The 23,599-nt window shown below is 47.0% G+C and overlaps 1 protein-coding gene across 1 annotated transcript in view; it reads left to right on the forward strand.

The window, feature by feature from the left end:
• Positions 1-23,599, forward strand: part of LOC126336927 (DNA-directed RNA polymerase I subunit RPA2) — a 200,177-nt gene that overhangs the window by 3,335 nt on the left and 173,243 nt on the right. The window contains exons 2-3 of the mRNA XM_050001097.1: positions 2,219-2,356; positions 20,618-20,812. Of these exons, the coding sequence (XP_049857054.1) occupies positions 2,219-2,356; positions 20,618-20,812 (333 nt within the window). The remainder of the gene's footprint in view (positions 1-2,218; positions 2,357-20,617; positions 20,813-23,599) is intronic.

The raw sequence follows: 23,599 nt of genomic DNA on the forward strand, positions 1-23,599 counted from the left end.
GTTTTGACTTGGGTCTTTGAGTGCTCTGTCAACCATAATGTTCGGTAATATTGCGTTGCTGCTCTCTGTATGAGAATCATTAACTGAGCTCTTTAAATTTGGACACAACCAGATGTTGCTAAGAACTTTGTCTGGAGAGTAGGGAACTTGACAAATGTCTGAAATGTTTTGCAAACTATGTCTAAATCAAATCAGTTGAGCTGGAGTGTTGTAGTGATGAAGTTACCTGCTGTATCATTATTTACCCGTTCCTGCACAATATTCTGATAATTCAGTTTCCTCTGATATGACGTAAATTTAGGGAAATATAAATTCAAGAATCTAATTGTTTATGTAAAGTTCCTTTAGATGTGTAAATCACTAAACAGTACTAGATCTATTGTATATTCTATAGTATGTTAGTCTGCGGATGTTATAGGCATTATGAAGAGTTACTGAAACTGATGTGTGACAACAAATCTCATATGAAGATGGCAATGGGAAGTTTTAGTACAGATATAGAAGAAAAGTGAAAGATTTATTCTTCAAACAGAGACTTTGGATGTGATACCAGAATGATGGTGGTCATTCATTAATAGAATTTTCCAAGAGAAACAGCTGTAACTTTTTTATGCAGTGTTCTAGAAGTATAGTCTAGTTCCTGTGGCTCAGCACATAGTATTTACATTGAGTACAAAATAATAAATTAGGGTTTGAGTGCCTGTAATGTTATGACTTCACCATCCTCAAAGTTTATGTAAAACAACTGTGAACAGACACTAATTAGGCATGAAATTCACAGATTATACCTGATTTTTCTGTGTGGTACACCGAAACTTATTATGTATAATTCAGCTGAAATGTTTCAGTAAATTCTTCATGTCCAAAGAACACCTACCACATGGCATTTGACTGGCTGCCTAAAAACTAAAATCAAGAAATGGCTTCCTCAAGGCAACTGAGAATGACAAATGCCAGACTCAGTTTACAGTGAAGATGTGTTCAATTTTGAAAGAGCATCACTGAATGTAACTATCAGAAAACTAGGCCATGGCTGTCTGAAAAACTGCAAAGTCTGTAAATCTCTTAACAAACTGCAGACTGAAACAAGATTGACAGCAAGTTTCCTAAAAAGGGGATACTTAGCACAGTTTAATCCATGGAGTCATGGTGAGGTCTCTACACCAACTGTTCAAAAATTTCCAAAACTGATTTTACTCCTGGTTTATTAGTGACAGCAGTAACTATGGTCCTGCTCTGAACTGACAGCTGTACACAACAGATGTGCATTTGACTAGTCAGTTGTTAGCAGGCAGTATTAAGTAATGGACATGCAGCAGTTGTGTGTCAGTGTTGTTGTTTCAAATTGTAGTGAAGCAACATCTCGAAATTGAGTATTCAAGACATTCTCCATAATGTTTTGAAGAAGAAAAAACTGTGCAAAGCTTGTACCACACACCTTGACTCCCAAAGAAAAATGACAATGTATGGACACCTACCACGACTTGACTTAAATGGAAAACACAGTCAATTCTTTTCTGGAAAAAAATCATCGTATGTGATGAGACAGTGTGTTATCGACACAAACTTACCGCACACAACAGGTCAACACTTTGATAACATCAGGTATTGACACATTGTGATACACAATTTGAATAACATCCCATTGAAGAACTTGTATGACAGTTTCACAGATTTGTATGAATGTTCTGTGTCTTTTACTCAAATGGGGGGTTGGGAGAGACTAAGTGGACCACCTGAAGCGTTAAACCCACCATTTTAATTTTTCTCTGCTTTTTATTAACCCAATCTTGAAACTTTTTGAACTGTGGAATATTCCTGTCCTGGTCCCCTCACCCCATGCAACCTCGAGGAGACTGTCAGAAGTTCCCATTGCAGTTGACATTGCCCCCTTTTATGCTAAACTAGTCTTAACTAAGCTGCTTTGCCTTTTACATGTTTAATTACATTTTTTCCTGTTATTTATTATAAGTGTGTTTGTTTGTTCCCATACCTCATACTTCTTCCTTTTTCATTTTTTTATCATTATGATCTGTAATTTGACCCCTCAGACATGAATAAAAATTACATTTCTTGAGTGATAAGTTACATTCTTTCATTTCAGATTCTTTTATCATGAACAGTTCAATTTTGCTGAACTAGATTTTAATGAATCTCATCTTTGTCACTGATTCTTATATCTTATGTTCAACAAAATGCACACTGCCTCTTGTTTCAGTTTTTACAGTCACTTGGAGCACCTCACGTGGAATCCTTCAATTTTATGTTAGATAGAGGCCTAAATAAAGCTCTAGAGGACATGGATGAAACGCAATTTGCACTTCCAAATGATGACAGAGTGTCCTTGAAATTAGTGGTAAGTATGAGCAATATTGTATGCCAATCAGAATGTAACGCAATGGAAATATTTTAAAGCTCAAAACCACAGAAAGGTCTGACTTTATTGATAGTGTCAGTATAGAGACAAGGATCAGCGATTATGATGCCGTCATAGCTGTAACTTTCTCTTTCTCTCTCTCTCTGTCTCTCCCTCCCTCCCTCCCTCTTCACACTGCTGGCACTAGTGTCCCCCTATTTTCTGCAGGCCCCCTCATCATCGACTGGTACCGCGGTGGATCAAGAATGCAGCAGTTGGTACCCAGTACTGCGAACGGGCACTGCAACGATTTAAACAACGCCTTTCACAGAATAATCTGATTGCTATTAAGTGTCTCTGTGCTAAGGCTCGCTCCCTTATTAAGCAGAATAAAAAGGAATTCTGGGAGTGCTTTGTTTCCTCCATTGGAACATATGCCAGGTTTGGGCTCAAGCTCCATAGCCTTATAGGCTGCCAGCGACAGTGAGCTGTCCAGGGTCATATTCTACTGGGTTCTCTGTGTACTTATCCACTGGTCCTTGCAGAACACCTCAAAATACACTTTGCGACAGCATTGGCGTCCTCTTCTTACCCTGCTAATTTTCTCTGGCAGAAACAAGAAGTTGAGGAAACCCCCATCTGCTTCAGCCTCGGGCAATCTGAAGCCTATAATAAGCCCTTCACTGAATGAGAATTCTCGCAGGCTCTTACCTCTTCACATGACTCGGCTCCCGGCGTAGATTCCATCCAAAACCATATGAGCCAACACTTGGACATTACCCAGGGGCAACATCAACGCACATCAACCCCTGTGGGGTAGTGTCACTTGGACAGGTAGGTGTCTTCTAAGTGATCAACTTATTATAGACTTTGATTTGTGTTTCCTCGACGACGGTTCTCCTACACACTTCAGTGTCACTCATGGCACCTTTTCTGCCATCAGTCTCACGATCTCCTCCCCTGCTCTCTTGGCTTCACCACACTGGTCAACCCATGATGATATTTGTGACAGTGATCACTTTCCAGTGATTTTATCATTTCCTTGTCTCCGCCAGTCTTCAGCTGCATATGGCTCGTGGATGTCTTTCCCTAGCAATGACGAGACAGCATACTTATCCCTGTACTTAAGCCCAAGTTAGTTACCCTCCAAGGCTGGGGCTTTCACTGCACCCTTCTGAATTTTATCCTTGAGTTTTTTTCCCCACCAGCTCTTCCGGGTTAGATTTGGCACTTCACTCAGTAATCCTGGGATCCAGGAGAAAGCTATTCCATGGGGTTCTGTGTTAAGTGTCACACTGTTCCTCAACACCATCAATGGATTTTTAACCTCTGGTTACTGCAGCATTCAGTGGTGGTGAGTTTTGCATCTGGTGCAGCTACTATTCAGTAGCATATGATGAACACCAGCTCCAAGATGTCATCTGATGGGCCTTGGCATGGGCCCTTTCCCATAGCTTCCAGTTTTCGCCCTCCAAAACGTGGTTATGCATTTCTGCCGTCAACCCACAGTACACCCTGATCCAGATCTTTATTTAGGGAACGAGCACCTAGATTTTGTAGCACAGTCACATTTCTTGGGTCTTATTTTTGAGAAAAAGCTAACTTGGTTGCCCCATACTCGCCGCCTGAAGGCTGCCTGCATGCAAAAGCTTAATGCTCTCCACTTCCTGGCCCACACATTTTTGGGTGCACTCTGTGTCTCATCCCCATCTTCACCAAGCTCTCGTTTTGTCCAGACTAGATTATGATCGTCAGGCTTATGGCTCAGCGGCTTCTTCCACTCTTAGACAACTTGACCCTGTTCATCATTATGGGGTGTGTATGATATCAGTGCCTTTCACACTAGTCCCATTGATAGTCTCCTCATGGAAGTGGGGATTCCACCCTCCCCTGCAAAAAATGAAATGATTGTGTGGCATTGATGGCCGGGAGGCCCCATCTGGGGAAGTTTGGCCACCGGGTCCAAATCTTATTTCGGGTGATGCCACATTGGGTCACTTGTGTGTCGATGATGATGAGATGACGATGATGACGGTGGTGGTGGTGGTAATGATTATGGTGATGGCAGTACAATACCCAGTCCACGAGTGGAGGAAATCTTCAACCTGTCTGCATGGTAGGCGAACACTTTACCACTCAGCTAAGCAGGTGGACCCCCTCTACAAGTACAATGGAACCAGCTCCTGGTTTCTTAGGCAATCTCCATTCAAAGATTCCCTAGTTATCCCATGTAACCTGTCTGCTTTGCAAATGACAAATGAAAGATGTCTTCCTCCTGATACCCACCCGTGGGTGGGATTGCTGGTTGGAATGCATCTCACTTCCCTCTGTCGAGATCTCCATCTTAACTCACTGGAATGTGCTCCATGTATTTCTTCCTGCAAACACCCCCCCCCCCCCCCCCCCCCCCCGGATGATGCCCAGACCATAGATTAGAACAGACCTACTCCAGGGTCGTAAAGTCTCTGTTGCTCCTATGATATTCCAGAGCCTTGAACATTCCATGCTTGAAGAGTTCCATGGTGCTAACATCTTCTACACTGATTGTTCTAAAACGATATATAAGAAAGGATACACTTTTCTGTCTCCTACTGGCATGGAACACTATTTACTGCGAGGATCATGTAGTATGTTCACAGCAGAGCTGATAGCCATTAACAGAGCCCATGATTTTGTTACTGAGGCCTCTCTCAACAGTGTTTTAATTTGTACCAACTCACTGATCAACCTGCAGGCCATAGAGTGATGCTACTCTCATCACCCTTTGGTCTCTGCTGTCCATGACCTCCTCTCAGTCCTTGGCTATACCATCTGCTCAGTTGTCTTTCTGTGGGTCCAAGTCAAGTGGGCATTCCAGGGAATGAGCTGGCTGACCGTTTGCTTAGAGAGGCAGATACTTGCTCCCCATTCCCTTTCATGATGCCATGTGTGGATATATGGATACATTTCACATCTCTCTTTGCTAGAAAGTGGAATGACATTTGCTGAGCTACTGCCCTCAGTAATAAACTCCGCACAATCCAGGAGACTGCTACGCTTTGGCACTCTTCCTTCCACTCCTCTCGGAAGGAGTCCACTGACTTATGCCATATATGCATCGGTCATACCAGCTCACCCATTGTTTTCTCTTGCATAACGAGCCAACCCTACAGTGTGGCTGTGGAACTGGACTGGCGGTATCCCATGTATTGGTGGTATGTCCCCTTCCTTTACTCCTTCATACTAAGTATAGCCTTCCAGATTCCTTGTGTTTAATATTAGTGGATGATTCACATGTGGTGAACTGGTCCTCAGTTTCCGATATGAAAGTGGTTTTTATTTTCAACAATATGATTTTCCCTTACTCCTGGAGAAGGAGCAGGATGGTTGTGGTTGGGCCTCTCTTCGCATTTTCCGCGTCTGTGACCCATGACCACTACGCTTTTATGCCTTCTACTGTATCTGTTTTTAGCTTCCTTGCTGTATAGTTTGATCCCTCTGACTGCATCCACCCGCTTTTAGCCGACACCTTTCTCTTACCTTGTCGTTTAGTCCCATAACCCCCCTCAGTCAGTCAATCAGTCAATTATCAATCAGAGTAGTACCTGCACCCCACATGGCAGCACCAGGTTTGTTCTTTACCTTCTCTCTAGCACCATCACCATCATCAAAAAACCAACAACAGCAGCAACAAGACACTAAAACTCAACATTCACTCATAACCCTTAACAGACATACAAACTCACAGCTCTTGAAGAAATGGTGTGATTCTGTATGTGTGTCAATGGGACTAGTGCGAAAGGCACTGATAGCCATACACGCCCCATAATGATGAACTATGTCAAGTAGTTTCAAGGTGGAAGGAAGTGCTGAGCCATAAGCCTGACAATTACCTTTTTAATGAAGAGACTTGATTTTGTGGTGAATGATTCAAACACTTCAGTAGAAACTTCCAGATAAAGGCATTGTCTTCGTATCAGGAATAATTGCTTACATACCTAACTAAGTAGGCCTATCTTTGGTGTAGAACACCCCAGTTACCTACAGTTTATACCAGCGCCTTTGATATGACGACTAAATTTGATTAATGTCAAACTTGTGAAACAAATGCTGGATTTGATGGGAAGCTTTCAGGGCTCTAGAGAGGTGGCAGTATTGAAATATCACAATGTTTCAACATGTGTCATACTCATCTTCTGGTGAACTTTTGAGATAGAGCCTGTGTTTACACGTGGTGGTGGCTGTTCCCTCCACTTGTGTATGGGCCCCAGAGGGAACACAGTGGGAATGAAGCTCCAGCCCTACCCCCTCCACTCCACATGTCAGCATGATGAACTCTTGTGCTCATACCTAGATGGACGGGGGTGGCAGCCCTCGTGTTTAAATCCAAAATCCACAGCAAAGAGGTGCTTCTGTGGCCAATAGTCAACAACATTAACTCGCTAACATATGGACTAGCCAAACATCTAGTTATATCCCCCCAGGGAATCCACAACTCTTTTGTGGATACATGCGTAGTGAGCACGGGACCTCTAGCTAGTGTTGCTCTCCTTCCTTTCCGGGCTGCATACCTTCCTTTTCCACATCCTTCCCCATCCCCCCATCTCCCCCCCCCCCCCCCTCATCTCCGCCTCTTCCCTTCCCTTTCTCCCCCTCTGGGAGTGTGTTTAGTGCCTAAGTCCGGAGACGGACACTCAAAACTGTTAAACAGTCTCTCTTCTTCGCTTTCTCTGCTAGCAAGTCTTTGTTCTTCCTTTGTCCTTCTCTTTTCCTTACCTCTTCTCTTTACCATTTTCTCTGCTGCGGTGTTTGAGACCTCTCTTCTTTCCTTTTCTTTTTTCCTCCCTTTCTCTTTTTTCCTCCCCGTGCGTGTCTGAAGGCCGACCCATGCATTCCCACGCGTAGCCGGTGACAGGGTAACGCGTAATTCCCCGTCGCGGGAAGACAGGTAGGACACGTACGTACCCCCTGGTAACAGCCAGGCCCAGGGAGGGGTGAGTACCCGAGCTGATATCTTCCGAAAGTGCCGATTGGTCACTCCGTCTGTTTCTCGAGTGGTGTGACCTGAGGTGTGAACAATCACCTAAGGCGGGAGTGCCCTCAGAGAGGGCCCCCACAACGAAGGAGTGTGCCATTGCAGATGGGGGATACTTCTGCAATGGTTTCCTCATCATCTGCTATGTCTGCTCTCAAGTGAAAGTTAAATGAGTCTCAACCAAGGACAATTCTTCCATTGTTGCCACAGTTCCTTGTTGTTTCTCGGTTGGACGAAGGTCAAGACTTCTCCACAGTCAACCCTTTCATTATTCAAAAAGGTGTTGACACAAATGCAGGTCATGTAAAGTCTTGTTCCCGCTTACGAAATGGCACCTTGTTGTTAGAAACAGTCAGTGCCCTCCAGGCACAAACATTTCTGCGTACTTCACTGATACACACCTTCCCTGTCTGGGTGGAAGTGCACCGCACTTTAAATTTATCACGTGGGGTCGTTTATACATGCTCCCTCGACAGATTGTCCGATGAGGAAATTCAAAACTACCTGTCTGACCAGGGCGTAACAGCTGTTCATAGAGTCATGAAAAGGGTTGACAAGAACATCGTTCCAACCCATACTGTCTTCTTGACATTTTACGGAGTTCAACTTCCATTGAACATAAAAGCAGGCTATGAGATAATTTCCGTTCACCCTTACATCCCAAACCCTACACGTTGCTATCGGTGTCAGCGGTTCAGTCATACCAGCCAGTCATGTTAGAATCCGGCCAAATGCGTTACGTGTGGCAAAGACGCCCATGAGGGTGCTTGTCCACCTCCATCCCTTGCTATCGGTGTCAGCGGTTCAATCATACCAGCCAGTCATGTTCCAATCTGGCCAAATGTGTTACGTGTGGCAAGGAAGCCCATGAGGGTGCTTGTCCACTTCCATCCCCTCATTGCATCAACTGTATGGATGACCACGCTGCTTCCTCTAGAGATTGCCGCATTTTTAAAGACGAATGGCTCATTCAGGAAATCATAGTGAGGGAAAAGGTGTCGACCTTTGCTGCTCGAAAGTTATTCGCCAGTCAAAAGCCCACTGTGTCTCACGCAGGTAAATACAGCACTGTCCTTGCCTCTCCTCGGCCAACAAAGGAGGCAGCCACGCTGACTTGTGATCTCACCTTTAGTGCCACAGTCGTCAGATCGGCCAGCGCAAAGATCACCCGATCGACCTCCCCACTCTCACCTGCTCACTCTATGGCTCACCCTTCATCGGGTTCTGCTAAATCCTGACCCCCCCCCCCCCCCCCCCCCCCAAAATCAGACACCCGGACTTCCAAAAAGAGCCTACTCGTGAAGATTTTTTGCGTACCCGGACTTCACAACCATCAATTCCTCCTTCATTTCAACGTCCTTTTTCCAAGAAGGCTAATAAGAAACCCAGTTCATCTCCATCTCCGCCTCGATGTGTCTCATCTACAGCACCACCTGGTGGCAACTGCCCTCGGCAGCTGTCTGTGTCGCCAAGGCGCACTGCTGGCAGACAATCAACTGGCCGATCGCTGGTGGCAGGAGCTGCTCCCTAACAACCTATGGATCAGGATCTTCTGCCTTCGGCTGAATGCCGTTCCACACAGTCGGTCGCCAGCTCTGAGCAGTCGTTGAGTTGAGGTCAACTTTGGTCAAATTTTTCCCTTTTCTGTCCATCCTATGTCCATTATCCATTGGAATATCTGTGGCATTCGAGCCAATCGGGATGAATTGTTGATCCTCTTACGATCCTACTCGCCGGTCATCTTCTGTCTTCAGGAAACAAAGCTGCGTCCCCGCGATCGCTTTGTTTTCCCCCATTTTCAGTCTGTCCGATTTGATCTCCCCTCTGTCCCCTCTGTTGAAGGCACTCCAGCACATGGAGGACTCATGATTCTTCTCCACGATACTCTCCATTATCATCCAATCCCCTTAAACAGTTCCTTCCAAGCTGTCGCTGTCTGTCTTTCCCTTTCTGGATACACCTTTTCTCTTTGTACTGTATACATTCCATCGTCCACACCAATGGCAGGAGTTGATCTCCTTCATCTTCTTGGTCAGCTTCCGCCCCCTTATTTGCTGGTTGGGGACTTCAATGCCCACCACCCGCTTTGGGGACCTCCGCGTCCTTGTCCACACGGCTCACTATTGATAGACGTCTTCCACCATATGATCTTGTTTGCCTCAACACTGGGGACCCTACATTTTTGACTGCCTCCATGACAAATTTCTCTCATTTGGACCTTTCAGTTGGTGCTGTTCCGCTAGCTCGGCACTTCGAATGGTTCGCTCTTGCTGATACACACTAGAGTGACCACTTTCCATGTGTCCTTAGATTGCAGCCACAACTGCCATAGACGCTGGAAGTTTGCCCAAGCTGATTGGACACTTTTTTCATCTCTAGCGACATTCAATGACTGTCACCTTCGCCTTTATAATCGAATTTGGACTGACAGTACTTTTCCCAGAAGATGCCGGGAAGCTATCGTCGTTCCTGTTCCGAAACCTGGAAAGGACAAACATCTCCCCTATAGCTATCGCCCCATTTCTCTCATGAGTAGTGTATGTAAGGTTTTGGAGCGTATGGTGAATTGCCGTTTAGCCTGGTGGCTGGAGTCCTAAAGTCTTCTAACACCTGCCCAATGTAGTTTCCGAAAGCATCGTTCTGCAGTTGACCATCTTGTTGTTCTCTCCATATCTGTCACGAACAATTTTCTCAGGAAATGCCAAACAGTCGCAATATTTTTTGATCTAGAGAGAGCATACAATACCTGTTGGAGGACAGGCATCCTCCGCACACTGTTCTCCTGGAACTTTCGAGGTTGGCTGCCCCTTTTTCTTCATGAATTTATGGCAGAGCGCACAATTAAAGTGCAGGTGAACTCTACTTTCTCCCATACTTTCTCCCAAGAAAACAGGGTACCTCAGGGCTCCCTGCTAAGTGTTGTACTGTTGACCATTGCCATAAATCCAATTATGGATTGTCTCCTTCCTGATGTCTCGGGCTCCCTCTTTGTGGACGATTTTGCGATCTGCTACAGCTCTCAACGGAACAGCATTCTTGAACAACGTCTTGGAGCATCGAAACCGGCTTCTGCTTTTCTCCCAGTAAGACCATTTGTGGTAATTTTTGGCATCCTACGAAGTTTCTTCGGCCTTTGTTACATCTAGGCCCTGTCAACCTTCAGTTCGCGGATGTTGCTAAATTCTTGGGTGTTACGTTTGACAGAAAACTGTGCTAGTCCTCCCACGTTCCCTATCTTTCGGCTCGCTTTCTGCGATCCCTTAACACCCTCTGTGTCCTGAATGGTACCTCCTGGGAAGTGGACCGAGTGGTCCTTCGCCTCTATCGCACCTTAGTGCGCTTGAAATTGGACTATGGAAGCATAGTTTACTCCTCTGCTCGGCCATCTATTCTTCATCGTCTTGACTCTGTCCACCACCGTGGATTACGTTTAGTGTCTGGAGATTTTTACATCAGCCCTGTGGAAAGCCTTTATGCTGAGACTGCTGAACCTCCACTGTCCAATCGGCGAGCTGTCCTTCTGAGTCATTGTGCTAGCCGTCTGTCTTTCATGCCTGCTAATCCGGCCCATGACATTTTTTTTGACACCTCCTTGGATTTAGGGTATGCAGGCCACCCTTCCTCCCTACTACCACCGGGAGCCTGCATTCTGTCAACTGCTACATTCTCTTTCCTTCCACTTTCCTAAGACTTTCTTGACAACTTGGGGTACAGCACTGCCTTGGCTCCGGCCCTGGACCTGCCTGGCTCCGGCCCTGGACCTGCCTGTTCCGTGACCTTTGTCAGTTTCCCAAGGATGGTACCCCTTCTCTTGTTTATCGTCCAGCACTTGCTGCTCTATGCGCACAAATGAAGGATGTCACATTTATTTACACTGATGGCTCAAAAACATTGTATGGTGTTGGGAGTGCCTATATTGTTGGCGACATCTTAAATCAATTTCGGCTTCCCGACCAGTGTTCGGTTTTTACTGCGGAGTTTTACTTAGTGAATGTAAAGAGCAACAAATTGGTGATACTGATGTGATCGGCTAGACAATGAAATTTGCAATGTAATTGCACCAAAATTTTCACATAATTTTTTAACTTTAATTTCTCGCTTACTGTGTTTAAAAAATATGTAAAATGTTATTAGTAAATGGACCTGTTGAGGCCAACAACTCCATTCTCCACATGTGAGGTTGAATCGTCACTGACTGAGATTCATGACACTGCACCCGGTCACGACCAAATCTGGTAATGCATGCTTTGACATTTGCCACAGGCATCAAAGGGAGCTCCTCCTCAAATGTTTTAATCTAATATGGCAGACAGGCAACTTCCCCAATTTGTGAAGGGAGGCCATTCTGATCCCTCTCCTCAAACCAGTAGGGGCCGCATGTGTCCCAGTAGTTACTGGAGTATGGCCTCAACAAGCTGTGTAGGAAAGACCGTGGAGTGAACTTTTTTAACATCGCCTGGTCTGGTTGTTAGAGACCAGGCAACTCCTTAGCCTCTCTCAGTGTGGATTCCGAAGATGTCAGTGTCAACAATGTGACCCTCCTAGAGGTTGCTATTCAGCAGGCTTTCCTCCGTAAGCATCACTGTATCAGCATATTCTTAGATATCAGTAAGGCATACAATACTACTTGGAGACCCTGTATTCTCGCACAACTGCATTCAATGGGGCTTTCGTGCCAACCTCCCCATCTTCATATGGTCTTTCCTGTCTCGGGAGTTTTTTAGGACCCACGGTGGTGACACGCTCTCTGATTGATTTGGGCAGCAGAATGGTGCAGATTACTGTGTGTGTTTGTTCATTTTAATCTTTCACGTCATCCTTTTAATTTGCCTGTCTTGAATATGAGGGACATCATCCTACATTTTAGAGACACAGTACAGTTTCTGAGCCTCATTTTTGACTCCCAATTGTCACGGTCACCACACCTGAGAGACCTAAAAGCCAGAACCCTGAAGGCAGTGAACATCAAGTGCCTCAGCCACAGCTCTTAGGGACCGGACAGGACGTCTCTCCTTCAGTTTTATCGGACTTTTGTGCGTTTGTGGCTGGACTATGGTTACACGGTGTATGGGTCAGCAAGGCCCTCTTACTTGCAGATCATTGACGCTGTCCATCGTGAGGGGATTCGGCTGGTGACGGGTGCTTATCAGACCAGCCAGTACGACCCCAAATCCAGGGTTTTAACCATCTGCTGCCACCCCCTGTGGGTTCGGGGGTAAGAATAGGCCCACGGTATTCCTGCCTGTCGTAAGAGGCGACTAAAAGGAGTCTCAAACGTTTCGGCCTTATGTGATGGTCCCCTACCGGGTTTGACCTCCATCTTCTAAATTCTTCCGAAGAGCGAGCTGATTGGGGAAGGGCGCCTTACAAGGTGCAATGTGTCCATCGCTCATTACCATCTCTAGCTTGGTTGGTCGTCGTCGCATAGCTGTCCCGCCCACTCACCATCTCTAGGGCGTGGCTTTGTTCTTGGGTGCGGTTTTTGCAGTCTGCTCTGCTGTGTCGCTTTATGCGCCAATGACGATCATGGACTACATTTCACCTGAAATCCAGCACGGTAGCCAGTCCGTTGTGGTGGGGCCGCCATGTACCCTGTCGGTTGTAGCCCCCTGACAACACAGGGATCGCTCTACTGATGCCTGCGCCGTTAACTCCCCGCGTATGCCAAGGAGTAGATGCCTGTCTCCTTGGGGCATCGGGACTCCCGGCAATGGCCATCCCGCCAGGTGGTCGTTGCTGAGGCTGGGTGGCGCCCGTGGGGAGGGCCCTTGGTCGGAGTAGGTGGCATCAGGGCGGATGACCCGCGATGAAGCGTGGTACATCATCTCTTGCTGGCGGCCAGCCGCCAGCAGTCTCTAAGCGTTCTCGGCCTCAATACAACGCTCAGGCATATGATCCACAATCGTTCCCCTCCCTGGCCACACCATGGGAGGAACGAAAGGCTACGGTTGGCAGCGACCCTTATTCACCTCGCTATTTAGTCTGTACACGAGTTGATGGGGAATCGTTTATGGCGACCAAGCCTCAGTTTTTTGTCGAGCACTTGGAGGACAAGTTTGGGGAGGTGGAGGGCTTGTCCAAAATGCGCTCTGGGGCAGTATTGATCAAAACGGCATCCTCTGCACAGTCACGGCGGTTACTCGCTTGTGACAAGTTGGGGGATGTTTCCGTCACGATCACACCCCATAAGAGTCTCAACATGGTCCAGGGCATTATATTCCATAGGGACCTACTCTTGCAGTCAGACGACGAGCTACGCGCCAATTTAGAACGGCGGGGTGTTCACTTCGTCCGGCGCGTCCATCGGGGTCCGAGGGATAATCAGGTAGCCACCGGTGCCTTCATCTTGGCCTTCGAGGGTGACGTCCTACCCGAAAAGGTCAAGGTGATGGTCTACCGATGTGATGTGAAGCCCTATATCCCTCCCCCGATGAGGTGTTTCAAATGCTGGAAGTTCGGCCACATGTCATCTCGGTGTACTTCCAGCATGACATGCAGAGATTGTGGACGCCCTTCACATCCTATTACTGCATGTGCACCGCCTCCCATCTGTGTGAACTGCGGCGAACACCATTCCCCTTGCTCGCCAGACTGCAAGGTTCTACTGAAAGAACGAAGGATCATGGAATATAAGGCCCTGGACCGCATGGCCTATACTGAGGCTAAGCGGAAATACGAGAGGCTACATCCTGTGGCTCTGACCAGCTCCTATGCCACCGCTGCCAAAACAGTAGTTTTGTCATCTGCTGCACCGATTCCACTGAACACTCTGAGCCGGAATACTACACCTGCCCCCTTGATGGTGGGGGGCACTTCCCCATCTGTTGCTCCTGCACCACCTACCTCAGGAGCAACGACCCCCCAACCATCGGGGACACAAGTCCCCAACTCTAAGCCGGAGAAGCGTCCGACTTCTTCGGCGACTCTCTCTCGCAAGGGATCCCTCGGGTCCCTCCCTTCCCAGGTTTCCACCTCTGGGAAGGGTGACGTCAGCCAATGGCTGAAAAGCAGGCCAGCGGCTGGTCGCAGGGCTTCCCGCTCCTCCTCCGTCCCGGAGACTGACTCGGTGGAGCCCTCCCAGCCAGTAAAGCCCAAGGAGCAGAGAGAGAAGACGAAGAAGAAGAAGGCCTCTAAGGCCAAGGAACGCGCGGTGGCATCCACCCCACCGCTCCATACAGGCTCTGCGTCTGAGGATGAGGTGGAGATCCTGGCGTCCGCTGAGGACCTGGATCTCGCCATACCCTCAGACGCCAAGGACGCCGATTGTACTGGTCCTCGATCGGTGACAGCAGGTGACCCAGTGACGTGATCTGCCTCCTCGGTCCCTTCACGCCTATTTCGCCCATGGACAAAGTGATTCTCCAGTGGAACTGCAGCGGTTTTTTCCACCACCTTGCTGAGCTCCGCCAACTCGTCAGCAGTCACCCTTTCTTCTGCATTGCCCTCCAGGAAACGTGGTTTCCGGCAATGCGGACCCCTGCCCTACGAGGGTATCGGGGTTATTATAAGAACCGGGCAGCTTATGAGAGGGTGTCTGGTGGAGTCTGCGTCTACGTCCTTAACTCTATCTACAGCGAGTGTGTGCCTCTTCATACACCCTTAGAGGCTGTCGCTGTAAGGATGTGGACGCCTCAGCCTATTACTGTCTGCAGTTTGTACCTTCCGCCGGATGGTGATGTCTCTCGTCATGTGTTGGCTGCATTGATAGGACAACTGCCGCCTCCCTTTGTGTTGCTGGGCGACTTTAACGCCCATAACCCCTTGTGGGGTAGCGCCGCGATTACTGGCCGGGGCAGAGATGTCGAGACTCTTCTGTCACAGCTTGACCTCTGCCTTTTAAACACGGGAGAGGCGACCCACTTTAGTGCGGTCCATGGCTCGTTTTCGGCCATTGACCTTTCTATTTGCAGCCCCGGACTTTCACCATCCATCCACTGGAGGGTCCATGACGACTTATGTGGTAGTGACCATTTCCCCATCTTTCTGTCACTGCCACAGCGTCACTCTTCTGAACGCCCCTCCAGATGGGCTCTGAATAAGGCTGATTGGGACTTATTTACATCTGTCGCAGTGATCGCACCTCCTTCCACTGATCCGATTGATGCGGTGGTTCAGTCGGTCACCACCAGCATCGTTTCTGCGGCGGCATCTGCGATTCCCTGTACATCCGGGTCACCTCGGCGGAGGACTGTGCCGTGGTGGTCGCCCGAGATCGCAGAGGCGATTCGAGATCGCCGGCGGGCTCTTCAGCGCCATAAGCGGCACCCGTCGTTGGAGACCCTCATTGCTTTTAAACAGTTCCGCGCCCGAGCCCGACGCCTTATTCGCCAACGGAAGCAGGGGTGCTGGGAACGTTATGTTTCCACCATTGGCGTCCGTACCTCTGCATCGCAGGTTTGGGCCAAGATTCGGCGACTCCAAGGCTATCGGCCACCTGTCTCTGTCCCTGGGCTTTCGCTGAATGGAGCAGTGTGCACCGACTCCGACACGATTGCGGACCGGTTAGCAGAGCATTTTGCTCAGTGTTCCGCGTCAACGAACTACCCGTTGGCCTTCCGCTCCCGGAAAGAGCGGTTGGAAAGTCGGAGGCTTTCCTTTCACACGCGCCACGCGGAGTCGTACAATGCTCCTTTCAGCGAATGGGAATTCCAGAGCGCACTTTCTGCTTGCCCTGATACGGCTCCTGGACCAGACCGCATTCACAGCCAGATGCTGAAACACCTCTCAGTGCCTTGCCAGCGACGCCTCCTAGATCTTTTCAATCGCGTCTGGGTCGAGGGTGTTTTCCCGTCTCAATGGCGGGAAAGCATAGTCCTCCCCGTATTGAAACCTGGAAAGAACCCGCTGGAGGTGGACAGCTATCGCCCCATAAGCCTCACCAACGTTCCTTGCAAGTTGCTGGAGCGTATGGTGAGCCGGAGGTTGAGTTGGCTCCTCGAGTCTCGGGGCCTTCTGGCTCCGTCTCAGGGTGGGTTCCGTAAAGGCCGCTCTGCCGTCGATAATCTGGTCTCCCTGGAGTCTGCCATCCATACAGCCTTTGCGCGCCGCCAACATCTGGTTGCCGTCTTCTTCGACATGCGGAAGGCATACGATACGACTTGGCGCCATCACATCCTGGCCACACTTCATGGGTGGGGCCTTAGGGGCCCGCTCCCGATTTTTATTCGGAATTTTCTTTTGTCTCGTTCCTTCCGCGTGCAAGTAGCTGCGTCGCATAGTTCCTCCCGGGTCCAGGAGAACGGGGTCCCACAGGGGTCTGTCCTCAGTGTGTCCCTGTTTTTAATTGCCATCAATGGGCTCGTTGAGGCGGTGGGGTCGTCCGTCGCGGCTTCTTTATATGCGGACGACTTCTGCCTATATTGCAGCTCCAGTGGCATCGCCGCTGCTGAACGGCAGCTGCAAGGTGCCATCCGCAAGGCGCAGTCATGGGCTGTAGCGCACGGCTTCCAGTTTTCGGCCGCGAAGACCTGCGTTATGCATTTCTGCCGGCGTCGCACGGTTCACCCTGAGCCGCGCCTTTACCTTGACGGTGAACCTCTTGCTGTGGTCGCGACGCATCGGTTCTTGGGACTGATGTTCGATACCCGGTTGACTTGGCTGCCCCATATTAGGCAGCTGAAGCAAACATGCTGGCGGCACTTAAACGCTCTCCGTTGCTTAAGCCACACCAGGTGGGGTGCCGACCGGTCCACCCTCCTCCACCTATATCAAGCGCTGATCCAGTCCCGCCTTGATTATGGGTGTGTGGCGTACGGTTCTGCCTCGCCTTCAGCATTGCGATTGCTGGATCCCATACACCACTGCGGGATCTGCCTCGCCACGGGAGCGTTCCGGACAAGCCCCGTCGACAGCTTACTTGTGGAGGCTGGTGTCCCTCCATTGCGGTTCCGGCGTGACCGCCTTCTGGCCGCCTATGCCGCGCACGTTTATAGCATGCCAGGGCATCCAAACTACCATCTCCTGTTCCCGCGCTCGATTGTCCATGTTCCAGACAGGCGGCCCCGGTCAGGGTGTCCCATTGCGGTTCGCCTCCGGGACCTTCTCCGTGGCCTTGACTTTTTTCCTCTGCCGCCTGTTTTCCGGGCCAATCTCCGTCTGCCCCCGTGGAGTGTGCCCCGACCGTGCCTTCGGTTCGACTTGGCACAGGGTCCGAAGGTCTCAGTGCCTCCGGAGGCCCTACGCCGCCGCTTTCTTTCCATCCTGGCCGAGTTTCCGAACGCGGCGGTGGCCTACACCGACGGTTCGGTGGTCTCTGGTCACACTGGTTACGCTCTCACTCTACGGGATTATTGTGAGCAACGGTCATTGGCAGCTGGCTCCAGTGTATACACTGCCGAGTTGGTTGCCATCTATCGTGCCCTAGAGTTTCTCCGCTCCCGCTCAGGTGAGTCCTTTGTCATCTGTAGTGACTCCCTGAGCGGTTTACGAGCTTTTGACCAGTGTTTCCCTCGTTCCCGTCTGGTGATGGCCATCCAGGAGTCCCTCCATACTCTCGTCCGTTGCTGCCACTCTGTCACCTTTGTTTGGTCCCCGGGTCACGTCGGCATCCCGGGTAACGAGCGGGTTGACGAACTGGCGAAACAGGCGGTCAGTTCCCCGGCCATGGAGATCGGTCTTTTAGAGAGTGACGTCTGATCCGTATTGCGGCAAAAGGTCCTTGCTGCTTGGCGTGATGAGTGGCGCACCCTGCCCTCTCCCAACAAACTTCGGGCAGTCAAGGAGACAACCAGTGTGTGGCGCTCCTCCATGCGGGGGTCTCGCAAGGACGCTGTCGTCCTCTGCCGGCTCCGCATAGGACATACCCGGCTCACGCACGCGTATCTCTTGTGCCGTGACGACCCGCCTCTCTGTCGCTGCGGATTGGCCCTGACCGTGGTACACGTCTTACTATACTGCCCACTTTTAACTGCCCTCAGGCAGACGTTCGCGCTGCCTGATACACTCCCTGCTCTTTTAACCGATGACTCTACTATGGCTGACTTAGTTCTCCGTTTTATTCGAGCAGGGGGTTTTTATCATTCAATATGAGAGTCCCTTTTTATTTTTTTTAGTGTCGACTGTGGCTTTTGACCTGGGGTTTTAGTTTGTGGTGTTTTAATGTGTCCCTTGGTTGTTGGCCTTTCCAGTTTTATTTTCATGGTCGGCCAATGACCGTCGCACTCTGTGTGTCTTTTAATCTCTTTTCTCTGGTCTTCGTCTATGTCTTTCTTGTACTGTGTCGTCCCTTGTCGTCTCCGTTATGTGTTTATTGCTTGTTGGACTTTTCTTCGTGTATTATTATGGTCGTGGAACAAGGGACCGATGACCTAAGTAGTCTGGTCCCTTTAACCCCCACAAACCAACCAACCAACCATCTGCTGCCCTGGTTACTGGAGAGGCCCCAGAGTGATTTTAGATTTGGTACAGTGTAGGAGAGATAGCACTACTGTTTCTGTTTTTAATGCAATATTCCCTGGTGTTTTATCGGAGTACCACAACCAAGTAGCTGTTTTTACAGATGGGTCTAAGCAGGGGGACTCTGTTGGTTGCTCTGTCGTTTTCCCGAATCCTGTCATCGAAGTCAGACTGTCTCCATAATTTACCATTTTCGACGCAGAATTATATGCGATCTTGCAAGCACTGGAGCAGATGAGATGTTTTCCCAGCTTTGCATTACTCTCTCCAACGTTTGTACCCAGCAGATACAGTAACCCAGAATGTCCTTGTACAACTACAATGACTGGGGCAGGAGATGTCTTTCTGCTGGGTACCTGGGCACATTGGAATTGGGCGGATTGAGCAGCCAAGGAGGTGTGTTTTGATCCTCTGGTATTTCAACGTGCTATCCCTCTACAAGCTAGTACGTGTCGTGTGTCAATGGGAAGATGAGTGACGGGCAGTGACCGATAACAAGCTCCGTTTCATCAAGCCCACAACTCGGCCGTGGAGTACTTCCAGCCAAGTCGCCAAGACGAGTCCTTCTTACTCATCTTCACATAGGCAGCAGCTCTATGACATGGATTTTCCAATGCATGGTGCTTGTGGCGTGCAGATCAGAGTGCACCACATTTTATTGGACTGCAATTTATTTGCCGACCAGTGGACTGCGGTGGATTTACCAGTGGATCTGCCATCTATTTTATGTAATGATCAAATGAATGTGGTTAGGGTTTTAAAGTTTTGTGAATTGTCCAACATTTTTAACAAGATTTTAGGGAGATGTTCTTAATTTCTCAAAGGGTGGCTGGCTCACCCTAGATTTTTGTAAGTGGTCAGCCAGTCACATTTCCCTGTGTTTTTTCTTTTAGGTCTTCTGTGTTTTGTTTTCTCTTTGTTTTAATTTCTTGTTTACCTCTCTTCCCTCCTAATTGGTTTTAGTACATGTGATATAGAGTGACTGTATGGTCATTTTGAGTGCATGCATGTACAACACTTTTAGTTCATCTCCACATTCATTTGTTTTCATAAGTGTAAGGGTGCTGACGACCTCGTTGTTGGGCACTAATCAGATACACACACACATACGAAATTCCATCAGTTCAGTCCATTTCATCAACATCGTCATCCATGTCAGTTCAAGATCTTCTCTTAATAATTGAAGAATTGGAAAATGAGATTAAAATGCTTTGAAAACCAAGTAGGGAAAGATCATAAAATAGAAGTAGAAGCAGAGCAAAATAAAATAAAATAGGAAAATACTGCTGTAATCATTTTAAATTTGGCACATGCTGTAAGCCTGAAAAATGTGTTCAACCTTGTCAGGAAAACTAGAGACAGTAGACACAACAGCGGCTGAATGTTTAGAGACAAAAACTCATGGTTCCAAGCTATTAACCATTGATTTTGGCACTTAAATGCAGTTTTGAATTGCCATTCATCGTAGTTGATGTATCAAAAGGTATGTTGGGGGCTGATTTCCTTCATCATTATGGTTTACACATTAACTTAAAAAATAAAATGTTTGTTGACATCACCAAATTAAACATTTCAGCAGTAGTAACCGCTGTATTACACATTTCTTCTACAAAATGTTTCTTTTAATTTTTGTTGGATCAGTTACTTGTAGCATAAAATTTATCAGCAATATGTTTAATTTTATTTAACTTAAGAGTTTGAGATTTTTATCTAACTTTTTCTTGAAGCCATGTGATTCCAAAAATGATACACTTGTTAGTAAAAAAGAAATTAACTTGAAATTGTACAATAAATGCAAAAATACGCATTGATGTGTAAGATTTATTTATGACATTTTGTTTTTATCTTTATAGGATATACAGATTCTTCCTCCTCTTGTGCCACAAGGTGTTGTTGGTGCAAAAAACTTGGAAGTATTTCCAACTGAATGTAGACAGAGAGGGGATACCTACAGAGGGAGAATGATAGGCAGAGTAATATGTTCAGTTGCTGGCAAACCAAGTATAGAGTCAGACGTTTATTTTGGTGATATTCCAATTATGATTAAGGTAATTTGTCTTTCTTCTTCTTCTTCTTCTTCTTTTTTAGAAAATAAGTAGATGAATGCTTTCAGATTCCTCTTCCAGAATTTTCTGTGGGCTAAAAATGCAATTTAAAAAAAGTTATAGTTTCACTAACATGAAGATGTTGCCAGTTGTCAGATTGTGAAAACCAAGGTTTTAATCTTTGATTGCATCTTTTGTAGGCGCAGAAAGACAAAAACACATACATGGATGTGTTACTTCATATCCTTCGCTTACCTCGCGTGACCGCGTGCGCACACACACACACACACACACACACACACACACACACACACACGTTCCCTATAGTCCCAGTTCACTCTAATATAACTTGTGATACAGGGTGTCCCACTCCCGGATTCCACATTGTAGAGCATTTCAAAGAATTTATATTCTTGTGTCAGATGTTCCAAGTATCGTTGCGAGAGTGCATCATGGTCACATGAAGTGAAAATGGCGACTCCACATCAGCGCGTGCAAGCAGTAGTGTGGTTTGCAGAAAAAAAACTTGTTGATTACTCTGCAAAGAAATTATCGTCGTGTGTATGAATGTGATCCACCTTATGTGAAAACAATTAGGAATGGTATAGGAAGTTTCTGGCGACGGGAAATGTTCTGAAACATTCTGGCGGTGTATGTTACGGAGTTTCAGAATGGACAGTGGAGGACATCAGACAGACGTTTCTCAGAAGCACACGTAAGTCAATTTGTCAATCATCTAGGCAATTTGATGTACCTTGATCAACATTACATCGTGTAGCTAATCAGCATCTTTGCATGCGTGCTTACAAAGTTCAAATTCAGCAACATCTGAAACCGAACAACAAAACAATGCTGACAACAATTTGCTGCAGTTATGCTGCAGCTAATTGATATGAATTTCCAGGAAAGATGTTTATTTTCAGATGAGGCTACCTTTCATCTATCAGGAAGGGTTAATAGGCATAAAGTTCGGATTTAGGGTTTAGAAAATCCGCACGTTGTCATTGAAGATATTCATGATAGTCCTAAACTAAATGTCTGGTGTGGGCTAATGCATGACAGGATTGTTGGACCTTTGTTCTTTGCGGAGCAAACAGTGAATGGGTCAGTGTATCTGGACATGTTGGAGCAGTTTGTGTAGCCTCAGATTCAAGACTTGCAACCCAACATCATTTTTCAACAAGATGGAGCTGTGCCGCATTGGTCAACGGCTGTTCGCAAGGTCCTGGGTAGGAAATTTCCAAATTGTTGGATCGGACGTGTAGGACCCATTGGGTGGCCATCACATTCACCCTACATTATGCTGCTCAATTTCTTCATGTTAGGATTTGTGAAGGACCATGTGTATGCGACCAAAGTGGACGATATTCCTATGTTGCGACATTGTATCACTAATTCGATTGCAAGAATAACAGAGGAAATGTTACAAAGAACTTGGCAAGAAGTTGAATATAGACTCGATATTCTTCGTGCTACAAATGGTTCACATGTAGAGGTGTATTGATGAGAAATTAATTCTTTGAGGTGCTGTACAATGTTGTGCATGTTTCATTGTTATATCTGCTGTGGTTTTTTCCCCCTGTGTCTTTGAAATCAGGGAGCTTTGAGTGGGACGTCCTATAAATGTTGTACCTCACACAAAAGCCTTGCACGAATGCCATTGTAAGTTTTCCCCTGAACTTGTTGTAAGGATAATTAGCTGATTACTCAGCATTACCTATTCATTTATTTATTGTCTTACGAAAAGAAATGAAACCTGCCATAGTGTAAAAGCAAAATTAGTTTATACTTTTAAAAACATGTAAGTACAGTGTACAAATTGTGAAGCAAAATCTTGTAAAACTTAATGTAATAAGATTTGATCACAATACTTTATTGTGTATGTCATTATTTTCCCTTCCAAGTGCAAGAATAAATAAAATCTTTAGTGAACATATGCTTATGCAGTGGGAGAAGCATGACAATCGCAAATCCACTTCACAGTAATTAATTTGTCACTATCATTGTTTGTTTTTGATTATTTTTCCATAACACTCTTTTCACATTTGCATCCTCACCCCACTCCAAAGGGTTCTAGAGTTTTACACCCCCACAGTAATTTTTCCCAGATTGTAAATTTTGTTGGACTTTCTCCTGCCATTCCAGAGCTTTGTTTACATTTCAGCCATTTCTCTCCCTTACCCTCACCCCACCCCTGGGAGTGCTGTGGGTGACCTAGCCCATCGTATTTTCACCACATAATAAATCACATATAGAAAGTTTGTTTCAAATTGCTCCAAACTTTCATGTTTTCATTTCCAACCAGTCTGTAGCCTAGAAGTTAAATGTCCTTTGAACCATCACCAATCAGTCCAGCAACCCAGAGAATTGTATGTTTTACATTGATATAGATCATTTTTGTCGGCTTTTACGTGTCCCCTCCCTCACATCTGGAGCTATGCTTGATTGATGTTGGCATGGTGAAGTGTAAGTGGAGAAGGAAATCATGGGTTACTGATGACATGACCTTGAAGATGGCAGAAAGGAGAGAATGGAAAAATGCACACTGATGAAGGGAAGAGGCAATACAGAAGACTGAACAATGAGCTGAGAAGAGTAACTGATCGGGCCAGGGAAAAATGGACAAGAGAAATCTGCTCAGAAATAGAGACACTGGAGGAAGAGGGCAATTATGAAAAGATGGACTGGGTAGCCAAGGAAATAGTATTTTAGGGAAGGAAGAATAAAACAAATATGGAGATATAAGGGAAAGATGGAACTCTTTTTAAGTGACCCACATGCTGTTCAGAA

This window comes from Schistocerca gregaria, chromosome 2, assembly GCF_023897955.1.
Source record: "Schistocerca gregaria isolate iqSchGreg1 chromosome 2, iqSchGreg1.2, whole genome shotgun sequence".
Taxonomy (NCBI): Eukaryota; Metazoa; Arthropoda; class Insecta; order Orthoptera; family Acrididae; genus Schistocerca; species Schistocerca gregaria.